Source organism: Oenanthe melanoleuca, chromosome 3, assembly GCF_029582105.1.
Source record: "Oenanthe melanoleuca isolate GR-GAL-2019-014 chromosome 3, OMel1.0, whole genome shotgun sequence".
Lineage (NCBI taxonomy): Eukaryota > Metazoa > Chordata > Aves > Passeriformes > Muscicapidae > Oenanthe > Oenanthe melanoleuca.
The window spans coordinates 20,690,998-20,710,682 of record NC_079336.1 but is presented as its reverse complement, the minus strand read 5'-3'; the positions used below and the strand labels follow the sequence as shown (position 1 = coordinate 20,710,682).

General features: G+C 32.2%; 1 protein-coding gene across 1 annotated transcript in view; it reads left to right on the top strand.

Annotated features, from left to right (window-relative positions):
- The window catches only part of CSMD1 (CUB and Sushi multiple domains 1), a 1,037,656-nt gene that overhangs the window by 733,893 nt on the left and 284,078 nt on the right, over window positions 1–19,685 (top strand). The window contains exon 11 of the mRNA XM_056488498.1: window positions 18,545–18,648. Within this exon, the coding sequence (XP_056344473.1) occupies window positions 18,545–18,648 (104 nt within the window). The remainder of the gene's footprint in view (window positions 1–18,544; window positions 18,649–19,685) is intronic.

Genomic DNA, 19,685 nt, shown 5'->3' with positions numbered 1-19,685 from the left:
TGTTGATCTGCCGTGGGGTAGGAAAGATCTGCAGAAGGATCTGGACAGGCTGGACTGATGAACTACAGTACATGAGATACAGGACGTGAAGTACAAAGTGAAGTGCCAGGTTCTGCCCTTGGTTCACAAAACCCCAGCACTACAGGCTGGGGACAGAGTGTCTAGCAAGCTGCCTGGCAGCAACAGAGCTGGGGGTTCAGGCTGACAGCAGCTGAACATGAGGCAGTGTGTGCCCAGGTGGCCAAGAAGGCCAATGGCGTCCTGGAGTGTATCAGCAATAGTGTAGCCAGCAGGAGCAGGGCAGGGATTGTCCTCCTTTGTCACTTGTCCTTTGTCTCTTGTCACTTGTCTGGTGGATTTGCCAACTGTATGTACATCTGGATTGCTGTTTCAAAGACAGTCACTCAAAAATTCTTTTATAAACTTGTATGAGCACTTTGGCTTTGAGGCATTTTGGATTGCATCTATATTGGTAAGAGATTGTTTTTAGAATAATTACTTTTAATCCATTTAATTGGTCAAATCAAAATACAATTCCTGAATTGAGTTGACAATAACGTGGTAAAATAATGAGTGAAATGGCATTTTTATTACTGTGCTAGTTTTACAGTAATTTAGTATAATGACTTGAAATATAACAAGCTTTATAATTCTTGTTGTACCTATACTGAGTCAGGCAATGGACCAGATTACAAACGATCTTTGGAAGTAACCTAAATGATTCTCTGATTAACCAAAGTAATTTTAACATTGGAATATTTAATGTATTCATATATACATTTCTCAGGTACTAGACATTCACTTGCATTCCTACTGACATAAGAATGATCAAGCACGTCTGTGGCATTTCAAGTATAGCAGAGTGTTTATAGACAACTTAATAGAAATTTCAGCTTTTCATTTAAGCCTTGTACAATGCTAATATAATTACTGAAGGCATGTGATTATATGAACAGAAGTTTAAAAAAGAAGAGCCAGAACAAAGTATTTATTTCAAGTTTTAGGAAAATTTTACAATAAAATAAAAGCATGATTCAAGAATTTGAATATAAATAGTTTATCGCTAGTATTTGGAATTGTGTCTAGTCTTTTTCTTGGTCAAACAGTTAAGGAATGAGTACTTAAAAATCAAGAATATCTTTAAGATGCTAAATTAGTATTTTTATTCTAGAAAGCCATAATAGTATTCAAATTATTTAATATTTTCAAAATCAAAGAATAATAAGGTCCATTTATTTTAAAAATTATATGACAACTTTAATTGACATGAGTAATATTTAGAGCTATGGTTTGAGAATTTAAATATTCTCTTCAACTTTTAAGTTTACTGTTGGACAGCTTCATCATATGGGATTTGTCAATGGTTTTGACCCTTTTAGTGTAGTTTCAATATATGATTTTATTGTGAATGACTAAATGTCAGTTTGAAACATAGTTAATTCACTTCACCTTTAAGAAATAGCCTGCCTTTCTCTTGTACATGAATAAGACAGACAATATTTCTAATATTGAACATATAGTCATAGCTGTCAACCATTAGGGTAGTGATATACTACTACTGCTGCTACTACTACCACTATTATTTTCTTTATTGAGCTTTGTACATATTGGGGTCTAAAAACTTTCAAAATTATACCAAGTTTTTATTTCCCCCCCCCCACCCCCCCATACTTCTCTTCATGCATGAGCATTCAGAGAACATGTAGCTGGTCTCACAAATTAGTGTTCTAAATTCAAAATCCTGAGGAAATCTTCATTGAAGTTGCAAGCTGAATCCTAGTGTCCCCACCCAAGGCAGAAAACTCATCAGTCTTTATTTGCCTTGTAATTCACAGAAGTCTTTTATTGGCAGTTATTAACTGGTGGGGTTTGAATCAGATTCAATGAAACAGACAGAAAAAAGATGATGGGTATTATTGACACAAGGAATACTGATCTCTCTGACAGCGGTACAACATTTTTGGTTCAGTGTAAAAGTGCTAATATCACAGTCCAAAAGTCCCCAATGAGCCATAATGGCAGAATTAATCTCCATGAGCTATTTTCTGAGACTTTCTACATATTCATATTTGCCCTTGGTTCATGTTTTAAGGCTATTTTTGAAATCATACAATGAAAAATGTTTTTAATAAAAAGTGAAAACTGCTATCCTGTTCAGAAATAGAGACAAAAAAAATTTCTACAGCAAATGTTTTGATTGTAGCACTTTGGAATTGTCTTTTATAATAATGACGGACAGTTTGTAGTAATGGAAACAAAAGTGATATATGCTTGCACTATTATTTTCTAGACAATACAGACTATATTGGAAAATTAAGAAATATTTTATGCTGTCATTTCACACTTTTTTTTTTTTGTCTGTGATATAAGTTTATGTGATGTATCTTCCTTAGGAAAAAAGTTTTGAAGCTAAATAAAACATTTTGTATATGAGTATAGGAAAGACAAAATTGGTCTTATTGCAGCTGTCAAATTGTCTACAGATTCAAATATATTTTCATTTAAAGTAATATGCAAAACCCCTAAAGAATTAATATGCCAGTAAATATTTTATTGCAATCATTAGAATATATCTTACTCTCTAAATCTATCAATAACCATTTATGGAGGCATGGTATATCCAGATGTAATTCAAGTATTTTTTTATTTAGCTAATAAAAATGTCTACCAAACAGACACTGATAGTGATAAAGAGAGAATAAAATAGTTTGGAAATTGCATTATAGATCCACATTTAGAATTAATAACATTAGATTAGTCTCAAGTTTATTATTTTTTTTTTTAGTATGGTTATCTAGATTTGTAATTCATAAAGAACTGTGAGATGTTTTTCTTCTAAAAATTGATTAAAAGGCAGGAATATAAACAGAATAAATCTTTGTCATATCTGCATTTTTAAATACTTCTTGAATAAATTATTACATGTAAGCATCTCTTGTGATAGAAAAGCAAATATTGAATTTTGAATTGGCATCAGACATGATTCATTTCACTCAGTCTTACCGGCAGATTATGCCTCTTTAGAAATGAGAGCTGCACAATGAGGCCATGTTATTGGCAGGTATTAAGTTCTCTCTTTAGCCACAAAGTAACTCTTGGCTAAAGCAAATGATAGTGGAAACCAAACAAAAAGAGCAGGAGTTGTGGAACCAGACAAAAAAATAACTTGACATTAACAATTTTCTCTATTTCCATGTTTTTTTACCTAGTGTTTTTAATGAGTATCAGTGTGTAAACAGTTATTTCCTCCTACCAGTAAGACGCAGATTCTTATAATTTCTTTATTCTTTGTTTATTTGGGTTTTGGAGAGATACAAAAGCTACATATTTATCAGAACTCCGTTCTGTTTGGTAGAATCAGGCACCTGTTCTGTTTTGCTCTTTCAGAGATAAACTTGAATTTTTAAGACTTTAAGACTGACCACCTTTGAAAATGGTTGCTTTTGTCTGCTTCCAGTTTTATCTTTTAAGAAGGGATAGAGATTAATTTACGCACAAACTCCTATTTGCCAAAGATTTCATATTAGTGTCTTAGCTTTTCACCTTTCTTATGCAGCATATTGTACATTGCCGTTAAAGCAGCTTGTAGAAGGTTTGCAGAGCAGCGCAACTGAAATGTAATTAAAAAAACCACCAAAAACCAAAAAACCATCAAAACTGCTTTGTGCTCGATTTCCTGGTCACTTGTGTCTATGGAATAAAAAATAAAAATCTCCTTATGTGCCATATTTCAGTTTACATGATACTTTTACATTTCCTGAAATCTATCACTTTTGAACAAAAATCTACTAGCCAAGCTGTTCAAGGATTGTAGATAACAGAAGTCCTTCCAAAACAAATTTTGGAGATGTATCATTTTATTCCAAAAGCATTGTATTGTTGACATTACAACCATGCTATTTTTTCATATTCAGAAACACAAGTTGAGTACTTATGTGATTCATAATTTTCCTTCACTGATATGTCTGAAAACTACATATCAGGTATAAATATTTTTTTAAAGGAAATAGTTTCTATTTGGTTGATATTTTTCTTAAAGATTCAGGTCAAATTGACACAGCTTTGCAGTTGAGTTCTCACAAATGTTAATTAAAGATAAAAAAAATTTCTCCCCATCTGTTGCAGACAGATGTATGCTCTTTTAAGGTGTCTAACTTTTTCAGAGAGGTGACTGATGATGTGTGTTCAGCTAGTGCTCTGTTATGACATCCAGATTCTCTTCTAGAGAGCTGTTTCCTGACTAGCTGTCACTCATTCTGTAACTGAGCACATTACACCTTTCAAAATGTAATGTCCTATTTAATGACACATTTCTTTTTTTTTTTTTTTATTTCCTTGTACAGCAATCTCTCTAATTTTTCAAGATCACTTTGCTTTCTAAATCTCTCTACAGTGTACTATTCCTTCCCTGTGTGGAAAATTAAATATTAACATACATGGAGATTTCAACATTTTTTAAACTGTATCTTTAAAATCTGAAGTTAAAAACTTAGACTCGAAATAGAATTTAAAAATCTGACTAATAGTCATTAAGTATTTTTTTCTGAATAATCAGCAGTTAAGCAATCATTTATTATACATCTAACTCATCAAGAAATTGGACCACTTCATATGTGATATCTATTGTGACTGAAAAATAAATATTGTGACTGAAAATAAAGCTACACTGTCTCCAGCTAGACTTAAACCACAAAGAGAATGTTATGATGTTTTCATAATTTAAACTTTTTAGGTAGTATCTTCTTAATCAAACTGCATTTTACATCTAGCTGTGTTCACTAATATAGCTTACAGTACTGGTGTTGCCAGTTTACATGTGGTAATGCAAATAATTTTGTTTCATGAACAATGTGGAAGTGGGAATTGCAGGGAAGAGAAAAATAAAGTGAAGATTTGATAAAAAAAAAAAGAAGTCTTCTACAAATGTTATTTTTTTAAATAGTCATTTGGCAAGTATATTTGAAATGCCTACAGTCTTTACATATTAGAAATAAGTAGATTAATTATTTTAAATATTCATCATTAAAAGAAAAAAAGGGAAAGCAGTGATAAACCTTTCAATAAATGACAAGGAAACATACACAAATGAAATACAAAGAGAAAACGTAAAACTTGACTTTGGACTTTGGTTTTAATATCCTAATTTTTTTGTTGGTTTATTTTTACAACATCTGGAAAAAACATGACCAGAATTGTATTAGATAAATTGGCTGTTCTGATAGATGGCATTAGCTAATATTTGATCAGGAATTTTCATATCTGCTTATCACAACTGCCAAATTTGCCAAATGGTACGGATTTATAATATAGGCAGGTGTGGCAGTTTTCATTATAAAGCATTAAGTCACAACTTAAAAAAAAATATAAGTTTATAATTTTCCTCCATTTATTTCTTTAAACTTTTCATGCAATTTGATATCCAAATAACTGGTTTTACAGACAGATCAAGGACCATGACTACAGAATGATTTTATATATCTGTGTGTATGTATGTAAATAAAACAAAAATTTAAGTAGCGTATGCTGGTAGTGGGGAAATTAATATTTTCAGCTAGTAAGTTTATAAATGGAAAAATCAGGTACTGAAAGTTAATTTTTGTTTCCAAATTATTTCAGATATGCCATAGCTGGCCGCAATGTTTCTGATTAAAAGTCCTCTTATTCTCAAAAAATGCAATAGATCACGTTGTAATAGTTATGCTTATGCAATTCTACTGCTTCATGTACAATTAAGCTTTATAATTATAAAGAACAAGAACATATTGACATCTCATTGGGATTAAGCTTTTTAAAAGGTACACCTACTTGTGTCTTACATCTGTTGCATGTAATGTAACACTTTCAGTGTCCATGTCTCAAGTAAGCACTGAGACAGTTTGCCCAAAGGAACAGAGGTCTCAGTGGGCAGGTGTGTGTTATTATACCATTATTAACATTCATACATGAAATCCAATTGCAAGTCCACAATGGGTTTGATTTACATCTTTTCATCTACAGTTACATTTTTCAACAGGCCTGTAATCATCTGTGCCTTAAGTGACTGCCATGCATTTAACTGTGTTTCTATTTCAGCTCATCTGACTGTCAGTCTCTTCCAAGATGTAGATGATCTGTATTTTACATCAATAGGTGGTGCATTCTAAGCAGAGCAGGAAACTGTCATTCCTCTTGCTGCACTCCATGTCAAATATCACTCATAAAAAAACTGTGAGATGTTGAAATATATGGAAGAAGGTGAAGCCCAATGCTGTAATCAAATTTCCTTTTATCATTTCATTAAATAATGAATGAAAAATCTGCAGATCACACAGAATCAATCTCACTCAAATGAATTTTCTTTCTAGTTTGTTATAGGCCAACGTGATTATTTAAATTGTCTAAGTTTTTTCAGCAGCTAGGGAGGAGAACAGAAAAACTTAATCATTGAAATTTTGCATAATTTCATACAAAATGGCACAAAACTTGGGTGCTGTATGATCGCATAACTTAGAGTTTTTCAGATGACTGTGACTGATTTCTTTATTTGTTTGGATTTTTAGGTGTATTGAGGTACATCCAAGTTAAAAATTTTGCCCTTCATTTGGTTTTGTAAAGTTTCGTGATTTCATGTAACTGAAATAATAATAAAACTCTTTGTACTATGAATATAAAACATTTTGTGATCTGGAAATAAATAGGTGAAAGATTATTTGTAATTGAGAGCATGTGAACAAAACATCAGAAGATCTAAACAACTTTTGGCTTGCTCTTTATCACTATGTTTCATAGAACATTTTAACTAGTTTTGTAGGAAGAAGTTTTATGAAGTGGAGAGAGCCCTTTGCTTCATATATTGAAGCAATTTGTAGTTAAAATACATATTCAGTGAGAATAGAAACATATTTTATACATAGTCGTATAAAATCCAATTAATTTTAAAATTCTAATTTTCAAAATCGTACTTATTAAGATTGCTTCACTGTGAACCAATTTGTACAACCTGATGTAATACTAAACAAGCATCTTCTTCTTGAAACAGGATTCCTAGAGTGGTCCTAAATTAAGCCCCAAGCCTGTCAGTGTTTAAAAGGTTTTGAAAAATGCCCTTAATAATATAAGTAACATTTACGTTAGCACTGAGGTAGTCAGGCGTTCTATTCTATGCTATGCTGTCCTGTCCCATGCCATGCCATCCCATCCCACTTTTATGATTCTACCTTTATCTCTTCTACACTATCCTATTCTATGCCTGATAATGAGCTCCATATTACATGCATTGCTGTAAGTTCTTGTCTTAAGGCAAAAAAGATCACTGATATGTTATTAAAAATAGAATATGCCAACATTTATTCCACTTAAAATTTTATTTTATCTTGCTGAAGTTACATTTTTCATTTTAATTTCATATTTTAAAGACTTAATACAATTTCTTGGTCAAATATTAAAAAGTGATTTTAGTCTTTAGGGATATTTTGTGTTTTTCTTTTGTTCTAAAGTGCTATGACAGTTTTATTATGTTTTCTCAAGCTCTTTGATACAATGCTCTTTTTGTTGCTCAAGATAGATAATTTTTTCTAAGGAATAAACCTGAACATGATTTTTTAAAATGCTGCCTCCAGAACTGCATTGCAAAGTCTCATTCTTCATCTCTTTGAGATAAAATTATATAATATCAGTGTCAGAATTTATGCTAAATATATATTAAAAAAAGTATGCAGTGCTTATGCATTATTATAGAAACAAAGGCAGAAATTGTAGGAAATCAGAACACTGGGTTTTTAATTAGCTAAGAAAGGAAAAAGGAAATACATATAGCTCACCTAAGGCTTTTTTGTTTGCAGGTGTCATTAACATGCAAATCAAATGTTAACTGTTCTTGTATCTTAAAAACTACTTAATTTGGGCACTGACCCAGCTTGTCTGTAACATGCTTTACATTGTATTTAATTTTCTATTAAAAATACACACATCTTTGGAAGCAAACAAATACTTAAAACTGGTCCAAAATTTATTTTAAGGATATTCTTCCTTTTTTCCCCTACTATTTTATTGATAGCACAGTTTGCTATTGAGTATTTTTTTTTCTGGAGTAAATTATTTATACGTTGTACACTGATTTAAAAGTAAGTCATATAATACTGCAGAGGGAAAATTGCATGTATCCTTAACTAATATTCTCTTTATATTTTAATGGTGTTTTTACATAATCTCCTCATTGAATATTCATTACAGATGCTGTCTTAGCAAACTGACAGAAACTGTTCCGTTTACACATTTATAATTTGAATTAGAGCCAAATAATGTCTTTTGCCCAAATGTGTTCTTCCAGGGCACTATGACCTGCATATTTGAGCAGATTGCTATATGGTTTTTATTTTAATGACCAGAGATCACCTTCACTGATTCTGGTATTTTTTTTATCAGGTCAAGAACAGCTCTACTCAAGTGCTTACACATGCAAAGACATAAAATCAAGGGAGACTATAAAAGAATCAGGCCTGTAATCATGAAAGTCAATCATATTTACCATTTCCTCCTAATGCATATAAACCTCTGGCACTGGATGAAAATAAATACATTCATTATCACTGGTATGCTAGGTACATTTTCAACATAAGTATGGGATTTGAGAAAGTGTATTCAGGTGTGGGAGATTAGATTTTAAAGCCAAGGCAAGTAGGCTTCTACTAGCAAAAAGATTAAATATATAATTAGGTTTTGTGTTGTGCTTTTTATTTTTGGAAATTTAAACCATGAGAAGCATTGCTGAACAAGGTTCAAAATGTATGAGCTGTCATCAAAATCATTATTTTTATGGCTTTTGGAAGAAAGAGTTTTGTTTTCTCATCATGATCACCGAGAAGATTAAGATTCACTACAGATGAATGCAAATATCTTCATAAGTAATTTTATTAGAAGTAATTTTAGTGTTTCAATTCTCCTATATAGTTGTGGTGGGTTGATCTTGTCTGGCTGCCAAGTGCCCACCAAGCTGCTCTGTTGCTCCTCCTCCTCATCAGAATGGGGGAGAAAAAAAGATGAAAGTTCATGGGTCAGTAAGGACCAGGAGATTGCTCACCAATTAGGCAAAATAGATTCAACTTTGGGAAGATTAGTTTACAGAAAATTAAAAATAAAGTAGGATGGTGAGAAACAACAATAAAAACCTTTACTCTAGTCAAACTCTTCTGAATCACTCCTGACTGAATGGTCAAAGGGTGCGGGGAATATGGGCTCAGTAAATTCACTAGCAACTTCTCTCTGCAACTTCCTTCTTCAAGCTTGTACCCTGTTCTATTGCAGTGTCCTTCTTTTGGGAGAGCAGTCATTCATAAACTGCTTGAATGTGGGTACTTCTCACAGGCTGCAGTTTATGTCTCCTCTCGTTTTTATTTTTTTCATGTAAAATTGTAATTGTAAATTATAAAGCTTGTTGCCATATGCTAAGATTATTATTACTTCATAGACTCAGGTTGAATTGAATTTCAGTTTATGAAAACAATAATAATAATACAGGGAATTATTCAGAAAACAATTTAGTTTTATTTCAAAAGTACACTTGAGCCAACAAGGCATGTAGTTGTATATTTTAAAAATAGAGTAGGAAGAAAAGCTTAGGAGAGTTAATCTGTTAATACAAATGATAAAATTTCATATTTATAACTATTTGTTATTCATAATGCAAACACAGGGAAAAGTTATTCCCATGTTTTTATTTTGAATGAAGTTAATCTCAATGTATTTAAACATTGTAGTGCATGACATCATCTAAAAATTGTCCAGATGTATGTAAAATCTTGGTGTCCTGACAATTCAATGTTCATGTAATAGTATTGAGATTTTATTACAGGGATAACATTGATTCATAATTCCCTCATTCTCATCTCATGTATATAAATATTTTGTATGTATAAATGTATATATCAGAATATGTTGTTGTAGCATTTTAATGAATAATTTTTCTATATGAAGCATGTGTTTTCTTATTACATCAAACACTTTAGTACACCAAAGATAAAATTTGTTTGTTCATCCTCAAGTATCTCTTACTGTATGAGATGCTCAGGTATTCAAGGTGCTACATGCAAGGCTAATGTGTATGACACAGGAAAATCCATATCCCTCTAGAGAGGCAGTTAGACAAGATGCAAAGACATCTTATATGACAGGAAATATCTTCATGTTGACATCTGAATTTTTTCCAAAGAAAGAAACGCTATATGCTGACACACTAGTTAGTTTTCCTCTTAAAATTCATTTCCATAAATAAAACCTCCATTAGCACAGTAACATACCTGCTTTACCAGAGTTTCTAACTTGGCTCAGTATGGCTCAGACCTTTCTAGTCTCTATTTGAAATAGCATTAAACAGTAGTTGTATACATTTCTAGCGAATTAATTTAACTGTCACATTTTATTTTTCTGAGGCATTTTCTTCTGTAAAGATTCTGGCATCTCCTTGTGCCTCTGGAGGCTTTCCAGTATTCACTTCAATTGCCTTTTTGCACCATACAGTGTGATGGCAAGATCTGTCACCCCTCTAAATGAAATAGTTTTTGCTTTTGGAACTATTACGCCATGATAACAAGAAACCAACAAGCTCAAGTACTCTACTTCTCAAAGACAACAGGTGTTTATGGACCTTTCTGCTACTGGTGACAGATGGTTAATACTGCAGGAAATTATCTTTAAAATAAGTTTCAGAGTGTTAGAATGAATGAAATAAAAGATTTACCTGATGTTTTCAGTCAAAAATATTATTTGACTTAGAAGTACTTAGTTTGTATGGGTTTTCCATAGTTAATTTTTTTGCTTAAGGTCACGAATGTAAATCTGCTTTGTTATTTTGTTAATTTTTTCTCCACCAACCCATGTGTCATTACAAAGATATTTGAATTCCCTCAGTGAATATTGTACAATGATATTTGAGTTGGAACACGAAAAAAATCATTAGATCTTTAAAAACGTTTTCTGAAATTTGAATATTTGCCATATTTGGTTCATGTTTCACATGAAGTTTAAGTAAGAAGAATTAAAATGTCAGAAATCTCTTGAGGAATTATGCTGTTAAGTAAGTAATTTTCAAGGACTTGAAATTAATTGCTTTAAGGACTACAAAATAATAGTAGGGCTGAGATTTAGCACTTCAGATTCCCACACATAGCTCAGTCTAGAGAATAGTTTGTGTATAGATGATATACACCCTTGATACTTAAACACTTCTTCATGCAGACCTTTATTTCATGTGCTCTATCAAGCTTCATATGCACTTTGAATTAATCAATAAAACTAACCCACTCTTTCAAGATTTTAGGAAGAAAGACAACAGTCAAATGGGGTAAAAAAGTATATTTCTTCTCCTTAAATTTCTGAGACAGAAAAAAAAAAAGTGTTCATTTAATAAGTGATATTCTCAGCCTTTATTTAAGTCAGAGTTCTTCTCTGGTAATTAATGTGTTCTTAGTTTGTGTGTAATTTGTTTTTTACAAATGCTAGCTGGAGCTTTCAATTTTCAAATTTAAAGAACAGTATTTTCAGACCTGGTGTTGAACAACAAATCTAAAAGTATTTCTTTAAATGGTTTTGAAAAAGATTTCCAATGATACAATTAGCACAATCAAAATTATTTTCATGAATGGCAAGCAAATAGATGCATGGGTTTTTTTTGACTTCTTTTCCATTGTTCAGTTTAAAAAACTGAATGACTCAGTGTTTCTTTAAAGCTGGTCTTTCTGTATTTGTTTCCTACTGACAGTTGGAGCAGCAGCAGGAGCAAAAATGAAAGCCATATATTTGGCATTTTCCTTTGGCAGAAACTGAGAAATAGATCATCCTACTATATCAGAGAGTTGTCTGAAATTGTCCAAAAGTGATAAATTCCAAACTTTTAATGTGAACATATGAATAATGATCTCCTCTTGTGATTCTGCTTTTCATTATTTTAATTTTCTTTCAAGCCTAAATCAAATTGATTGATAATCCATTAAAAATATGACTCACATAAATGTGAAACATTCATTGGACTAAAACTTAAATTTTAATGCTTAATAATATTATGTGTACTTAGAAATGGCAACATATTTATATACATATCAAACAAACTGAATAGAGAAGAAGGAAAACATTTCAATGGTTAGGATGGTAAAGTGAAATGCAACATGATGTTTAGCACTATAGTTGAAGATTAAAATCTAACTTGGCAACAAGCTGCTACTCTGACTGAGTAACAGATTGTGGCACCTCTGTTAACTCTGAAATCATCATTATGGGATTTTTTCCTCTACAGAAGAAACAAAACTATGCTTTAAAATGCACTAATTCTCTTACTGTGGATGTATTTAAATTTCTTAAGTAGATGATAAGTTACAGATCTATTTTGCATAATAACAGCTACCACTAGAAATGGCGCTTCATAGTGTCAAGAATTTTATTATTCTCATTTTTTCAATTAATTCTCTATTTTTAATAGGTTTACTTTCCAGCCACTGTATGTCCATCCTTTTAATCTGTATATCAGAAAGTTTTTCCTTATTGGAGTTGTCTAAGATTAGTGTCAAATCACTTTGTAACTTTTGCTACATAAAAGTAGTAAAAGTTACTTAATGATTTTTTCTAAAGATTGTTCTTGTTTTCTTCCAAAGATGTCAGATTATTTGGCCTTAATTAGCTGGCTGGGGAAGGGCTGTGTTGGTTATGGCAAATACATTCGAAGTTATCAATGGCAATCCAAAAAAAGAAAAGCTGTGGGGAAAAAGACAAACTGTGTTTATTTACCAGAGAAATTTTCCAGGATTGGGACAGTCACCTGATAATAGTCATTACAAAACAAATTGGTGGATTTTTGTATTATTATCATTTCGTTGTCATGATTTTAATTTTTTCCTCCTTATTTTTAAAAACAGCATCAGTATTTTTGGTTTTGCATTATTACTGTTATATTATTACTGTTATATTATTACTGTTATTTCCTTTTTGTCTTTGTTTAATTTCTACCAGGTGTGGCTATTAGGTTAATTTTCCAGTCATTACTGGAGGCTAAAAGGAAAATAAATTCCTGAGAATGAAGAATGTAAATTATAATGCTAATGTTGAAAAATAAGCAAATTTCTTTTTGTAATTGCTTTTTAAGTAACATAATTGTTGGAAAATGGTAGCACCAAAAGCCTTCAACATTTCTTTAAAATAATGAAGAGAATAATCTAAATGTATTTAATAACTTTGTAGTCATTCAACAAAAACTGGAGGTATTAAAATTTTACAGGACAGGCCCTTGTATTGGCATCAATTTTATTTTGTCTGGTTGGAGGCTATTTTGACCTGGTAGTTACAAGTTATTCATTTTGCATCTTACTAATTGCAGCTGTACCTATGCCAAATTATGAATAATATTGCTAGGATAAATGGATTACCTTTTTAAGGGCTTTGAGGGAAAATAAATAACTTGATTTACAAAGGAATATGAAAGAAACCATTACACCATCTGTCACAATTAATCGCCCATAAAAATTGTGCATTAGATTTACCTAGTTTTATTACTATTTGCAGTCAATTTTTCATGTTTCCTCTTCCTCTGGATTTTGGCCATAATTACATTGCCTCTTAAAACTTCAAGAGATATCACTGTAGGAGGGGTGGGCTCGGGAAAGAGCAGAGTTTTGAGAGTTTTAAGGGGTACTGGATTGTTCTATGTGTCCTCTAATATTGACGATATCTTTTGACATTGTTTCTATATTATGTGGTTCTTTAAGTGAAATAGGTGCTCCAAGCCTTGTTTTAAAGCCCTAATTTAAAATCTGGCTCCAGTCTTCAAAAAATTTAAAAAAATATTTAGGAATCAGAAAGATCATGGCAGTACTTCCATGTTGGTGTCTGTAGAATTGCTTTCTTTCACTTTCAAATCCCTTTAAGCATGAGGTGACCATAACAGAAATGACAGAATTTAAAAAAAAAATTGAGTATTTATGTTACTTTCAATGTTTACATAGCAGCAGGGAGAAGATGCAAAGTAGAAAAATACTTTTACATTTGGAGGAAAATACTGTTACATTAAATACTCATATTTGTCAATGAAATGGAATAACCTATGACAGTTGCAAACAGCTTTCATGAAAATACTAAAACATTTATTTTTTTTAATTTCTAATTGCAGATGCTCAGGACTGCAATTTTCTTATTTTAATGTATGGTATTGTAGTTTTACTCAGGCAACAAACTGTCTCACTGTATTTTCTCATCTCTAAGAGATGTTCCTTCAAGCATGTCTTTTTTGTTGTTGTTGTTGTTGTGGGTTGTTTTTTTGGGGTTTTTTGTGCGTTCTTTTTTCTTGTTTTATTGGTTTGGATTTGGTTTTGTGGAGGGGTTTTTTGTGGGATTTTTTGTTTTGTTTATGGGTTTTTTTATATTTTGGGGGGTTTTGTTTGGTGTTGGTTGATTGGTTTCACTTTTGGGGGGGATAAGATAGACTTCTACTAGTACATTTATGCTGATTTGAAGTAGCTGGCTTGATCTGCTTGTAAATATAACATATGGGGAATTTTCATTTCTTCTTGCATCTTAAAACTCACTGCTTTCACTTTTTAGTTTCTATTTACTCTACTTACCGCATACATTTATAACATACATACATAATAGTAAAGCAGGTCTTCTTAGTAGTGAAAAGAACATGCACACCTAGATGTATTGTAGATGTAACGCTGCCATGTGCCCTATTGCTTCCTCCAGGCAGAATGTCCATACAGGCATTTCCTACAACTCTGCTGCTGCCTTTATCCATTGTTTGTGACAGCAATTGTGCCAGAAGAAATATAAAGTACGGGAGTATCTAGGATAAAGGAAAATATTTCAAATGAAAAACTAATTATGACAAATTCACTTGCAGAACTTTCATATAAGTACCTTCTTGGGTGTCTCAGATTTTTAAGTTTTTTTCTTTTCTCTTTTCACAGTCTATTTATCTAACAAGAAGTAACCATTCTGAATTGCTTATAAAGGAATTTTGTCTCATACCTTTCAGAAAGCAAATAGCATCATTCTTCTGTAAGAAGAATGTGACTGATCATCCAGAAATAAATATTATGCATTTGGAAGCTATTTTCATGTTTCCAGTTTTTCTAAATGAAAATTAATTATTTTCTTCATGTAATCTGTTCATATTAAGCATATGTAAATGGTGATGGACAAATGAGTATTACTGGAATTTTTAATTGCAAACCAAAATTGAATCTGGATAAATACCTCAGAGCTGCTTTTTTCCTCCCTTGGTATATAAATCAATATTGTTTAACCATGTATGTGGTATACTGTGTTATATTTTGATATTCAATCCTCATAAGTTCTTCCTGTGCTGTACTCATATCTATATATATATATCATATCTATATCTGTATAAACTGTCTTACATTCTTCAATCCTTCATCTAACAAATCTTAAAAATTCTTCTGGTGATTCAATGCTTTATCTACAAACTATATATATATATATATATATATATATAATATTAGTCTCCCATAGTCACAAAAAATCCCATATATTCACTAGGACCAGTAATTCTAAATTGCAGTTTGCTCCACCTTAAGACTGGTAATATTACTTGTGTCAGTCTCACTAAAGTGCTTGGTAAAATTTTGGAGAAGATTATTCTGGGAATTATTGAAAAATACCTGAAGGACTGCACAGTCGATGGTCACAGCAAGCAGTTCTTCATGAGGGGAAAGTCCTGCTTGACATACTGAATTTCCTTTTACAATGGTGTACCCACCTAGTTGATTAAGGGAAGCCAGTTGAGGTAATCTTTCTGGATTTCAGTATATTTTTAATACTGTGTTTCACAGGATCGTTCTGGACAAAATGTCCAGCACACAGCTGGACACACCATGTGATGAGTGAGAAAATGGCTCATGGTTTGGGCAAGGGTGACAGTGACTGGGGTGACACCGGACTGGGGATCTGTCATTAGTGGGGACCACAGGGCAGCATCCCCAGTGCAGTTCTCTCCCACATTGTCGTAAATGATTGGGATGCAGGACTGGAAGGAATAGTGAAAGTTTGCAGATGATACAAAACAAGGAAGAGCTGTTAACTATCTCAAAGGCAGGAAGGCCCTGCAAAAGAATCTCAATAAATTACAGTATTGGGCAATCACCAACCATAGGAAGTTCAGCTTGCCATAGGAAGGCCAATTGCTGGATTCTATACCTGGAATGGAGCAATCCTGATTGTGTGTATAGGTGAGCAACTGGAATCAGTGCTGTGGAAATGGACAAAAGACAGCAACAAAGATGCACGAAGAGCAGCTGAGGGCACTTGGTCTGTTCAGCCTGGAGGAGACTGAGGGGAGACCTCACTGCAGTCACAGCTTCTTGTGAGGGGAAGAGGAGGGGCAGACCCTGATCTCTACTCTGTGGTGACACTGACAGGACTGAGGGAATGGCCTGAAGCTGTAACAGGGGAGGTTTAGGTTGGATATCAGGAAAAGGTTCTTCACCCAGAGTATGTTTGGGCACTGGAACAGCTCCCCAGGGCAGTGGTCGCAGCACCAAACCTCAGGCACAGGGTGTGACTCTTGGGGCTGTCTTGGGCAGGGCCACGAACCGGACTTCAGGATCTTTGTGAGTTCTTTCCAACTCAGAAAATGTTATGACAGAAAAGCTCCATTTTCTGTCCACTGACTGTGAAAAGTTCAATTATTATACTGGGTGCTTACTGTTTATATGTTAAAATTTATTTTTTATGACTCAGATTGAAGAAATTTAAGTTAGTCCTCTTAAATCTCAACCATTTGATGGTATTTCTATGTTAGCATAGAATAACAATTATCATGGAAATGAAGATAACAAAATTTTGTTTAATAGTATGTAATATATCTTCACAATGTTTCTCCCATAAAGGAAAATTTCTTGTCACATTTCCTATATGCTTAGCCAGAAGCTTAAAACTTTCATTTATGGTTTATATCCAATTACTTTTTTTCTAACTTATTTTAGTATTAAAGAGGTGAACATTTATATTTGTTTTTAAATTGTTGTGTAATGGATTTGTGAGTCTAACCACATGTATTATTTAAATAATACATTACCATATATTTTCATAGAATTATTCTATCAGGTTTCCTCCATATGAAATAATATTTGCATTAAAAGTCTTGCAGTTATTTTTATTGCCAGGAACAACTCTCTTTTTGTGTTTCTACATATTTTTTGCTTCATTTTTGCTTTATTAGTCTTGATTTAATAATGAAATTTTGCATGGTAACCACTGATATAATCTAGGAATGCTAGAAAGTACAGCAGGAGTAGATAGAAATGTGTATTGTTTTATCTGCAGCATACTGCCTGAAATTCTCATGATAATTGAAACAATGGACAACCAAGGCATGAGACACAGCAGGGCTTTAGGAAAAGCAGATCCAACCTTATCTCCTTTTAGGTCACCTCACTAGTGGATGAGGGAAAGGCTGTGGATTCTGTCTGCCTGTAGGCTTTTCTTTGGGTTACAAACAAAAGCAATGTAGCACAATATAAAAATCACCTGCTCCAGTGGTCCAAGTTCCTCTCCATGGTTCATTGCACTAGGCTTTTCCAATTTCAACACAGAAATGAGGTGGTCTGGGTTTCTTTTTTAATACTGAGAAAGTTTAAACAACTAGCTTGGCTTGGATGTTCCTTTTTTACAGGGCTAAAATTTGATCAAGATGAATTCTGCCTTGATGATCACATGGCAATAAACTTAAGTGGATGAAAAGCATAGTTTTTCATGAGATTCTTCCAAAAAAGCAACATAATAAGACTTATTCTGACAGATCAAATCTGACCCAAGTGTTCTTTCTATCCACAAAACAGAACAAAAATTAACTGTGTTACATGAAATTGCTGATGTTGTCTGAGAGCTTACCCAGGAATATCTCCAAAAGTTAGTATAAAAAGAAGTTTCATTTTATATGAAACTAAGTCCGTTTTTGTACTTTATCTTAAAAAAAATTACAGTTTTGTAAATAACTTTTCAAATAATTCTGAGAGATACATCTGTAATTTTATTGGCAATTTATGGCAAGACATTATGTGGAATCACAGTTTAATGTTAGTAATTTATGCAAGGAAATTTGTGCTTTTGAATTTCTGTGAACCAACCTCCTGCATCTTTTTATGAATTGGTAATTTGTATGTTCTGCCTCGTTATTGTATAATTCAACAGATAATAATGTTTTGATATACTTCCAATACTAGCTATACAATTTTTATATAGCTAGTACAGTTAAAAAAAAAAAAAAAAGAAAAGAGATTTCTTAGTTCAATAATAAACAATTATCATATTTGTGGTGACTGGCATCTTTGCATCTTAGTATACTGGATACTTCCAAAGCATTATGGCAGTGACTTGCTCCTAAATATCAGAAAACATTGAAGTTTCTGCACTTGTGCCCTTTCTAGGTATCTTTCAAAAATAAAAGACTAACTGAAATAATTATTGCCTCATTATTTGATTTATAGTAGGCACATAATACAAGAATGGAAAGGGTTAGATAACATCTGGGAATGTTTTGAAGTAACTGAGTTATTTATGTTAATAGGTAATAAAGCTTGCTTTTGAAGAGTTTGAACTGGAAAGAGGTTATGATACTCTTACTGTTGGAGATGCTGGGAAAGTTGGTGATACCAGAACAGTGCTGTATGTGTAAGTACACAACTTCAAAAATTTTCCTTGGAAATTTGCTGTCATGTTGTTTCTTCCAGACCAGGATATAGCTACTTGAATTCGCAATTGTAATGTATGGAATTTGATAATTAATTAAAGCTTAAAATCCAAGTACTGTCAAAGAATTGTTCATTACAAAATTTACTTCATCAGTAGCATCTTTATAGGCTGTAACATTAGGTCTAAACGCTTTAAATTGCATTTTTTAAGTTAAAAAAAAAAAAAAGCTTCCTTTAACAAATGAGAACTGCCTGTATAACTGTAATTATATTCACAAGCAATTTAGGGAATAAAAAAATAAAATGCGTGGATTTCAGCGAATGGAAAACATAACTTGTGTAAAAAAAATTAGGCACTGATTGATTTAAAAATTTGAATATTCAAAATTGGATTTGTATACAAAATTTTGTGTATAAAATTAAAGGAGGTAGTCCACTTTTCAGTAAATTTAAACATGCTTTATTGCATAATAGAATATAATGTCACCTACTGACAGTGTTGGAATTTAGATAAATTTGAAGGAAATTTCCTGACTAGGTAGCTACTCTTAATATACAGCTATTCAATACTGTCTGGACTAATGGAAATAATAGAAACCTATACAGATTAATTAATCTCCTCTGCCTTAACCGTCTCATTTTTTTGAATACACTTATTTTTTTCTTACTCCATAATGAGAGCTTGTGATTAACAAGATATTTTTGCTATAGCTTTTAGAGGGTTAAATTATCACATGAATCCTGCTTACAAACACAAAACACAATTACAGATTTGATAAATTATCAATAACTAAATAAGAAAAATTATCAGTATTTATGTCATAATAATATTACATGGCATAGCATAAAAATCTGTTGGATAAAGACAGTATTGAACACATTTGACAAAAAGAATCTATTGTAATTTTATACTTTAAGGGAATTTTATTTCATTTAAGTAATTGCCATGTTTCCTTTACTTAATTATAGCAAATGAGTGCTCTTAACACCCACACATTTTAATATTAAACTAGAATA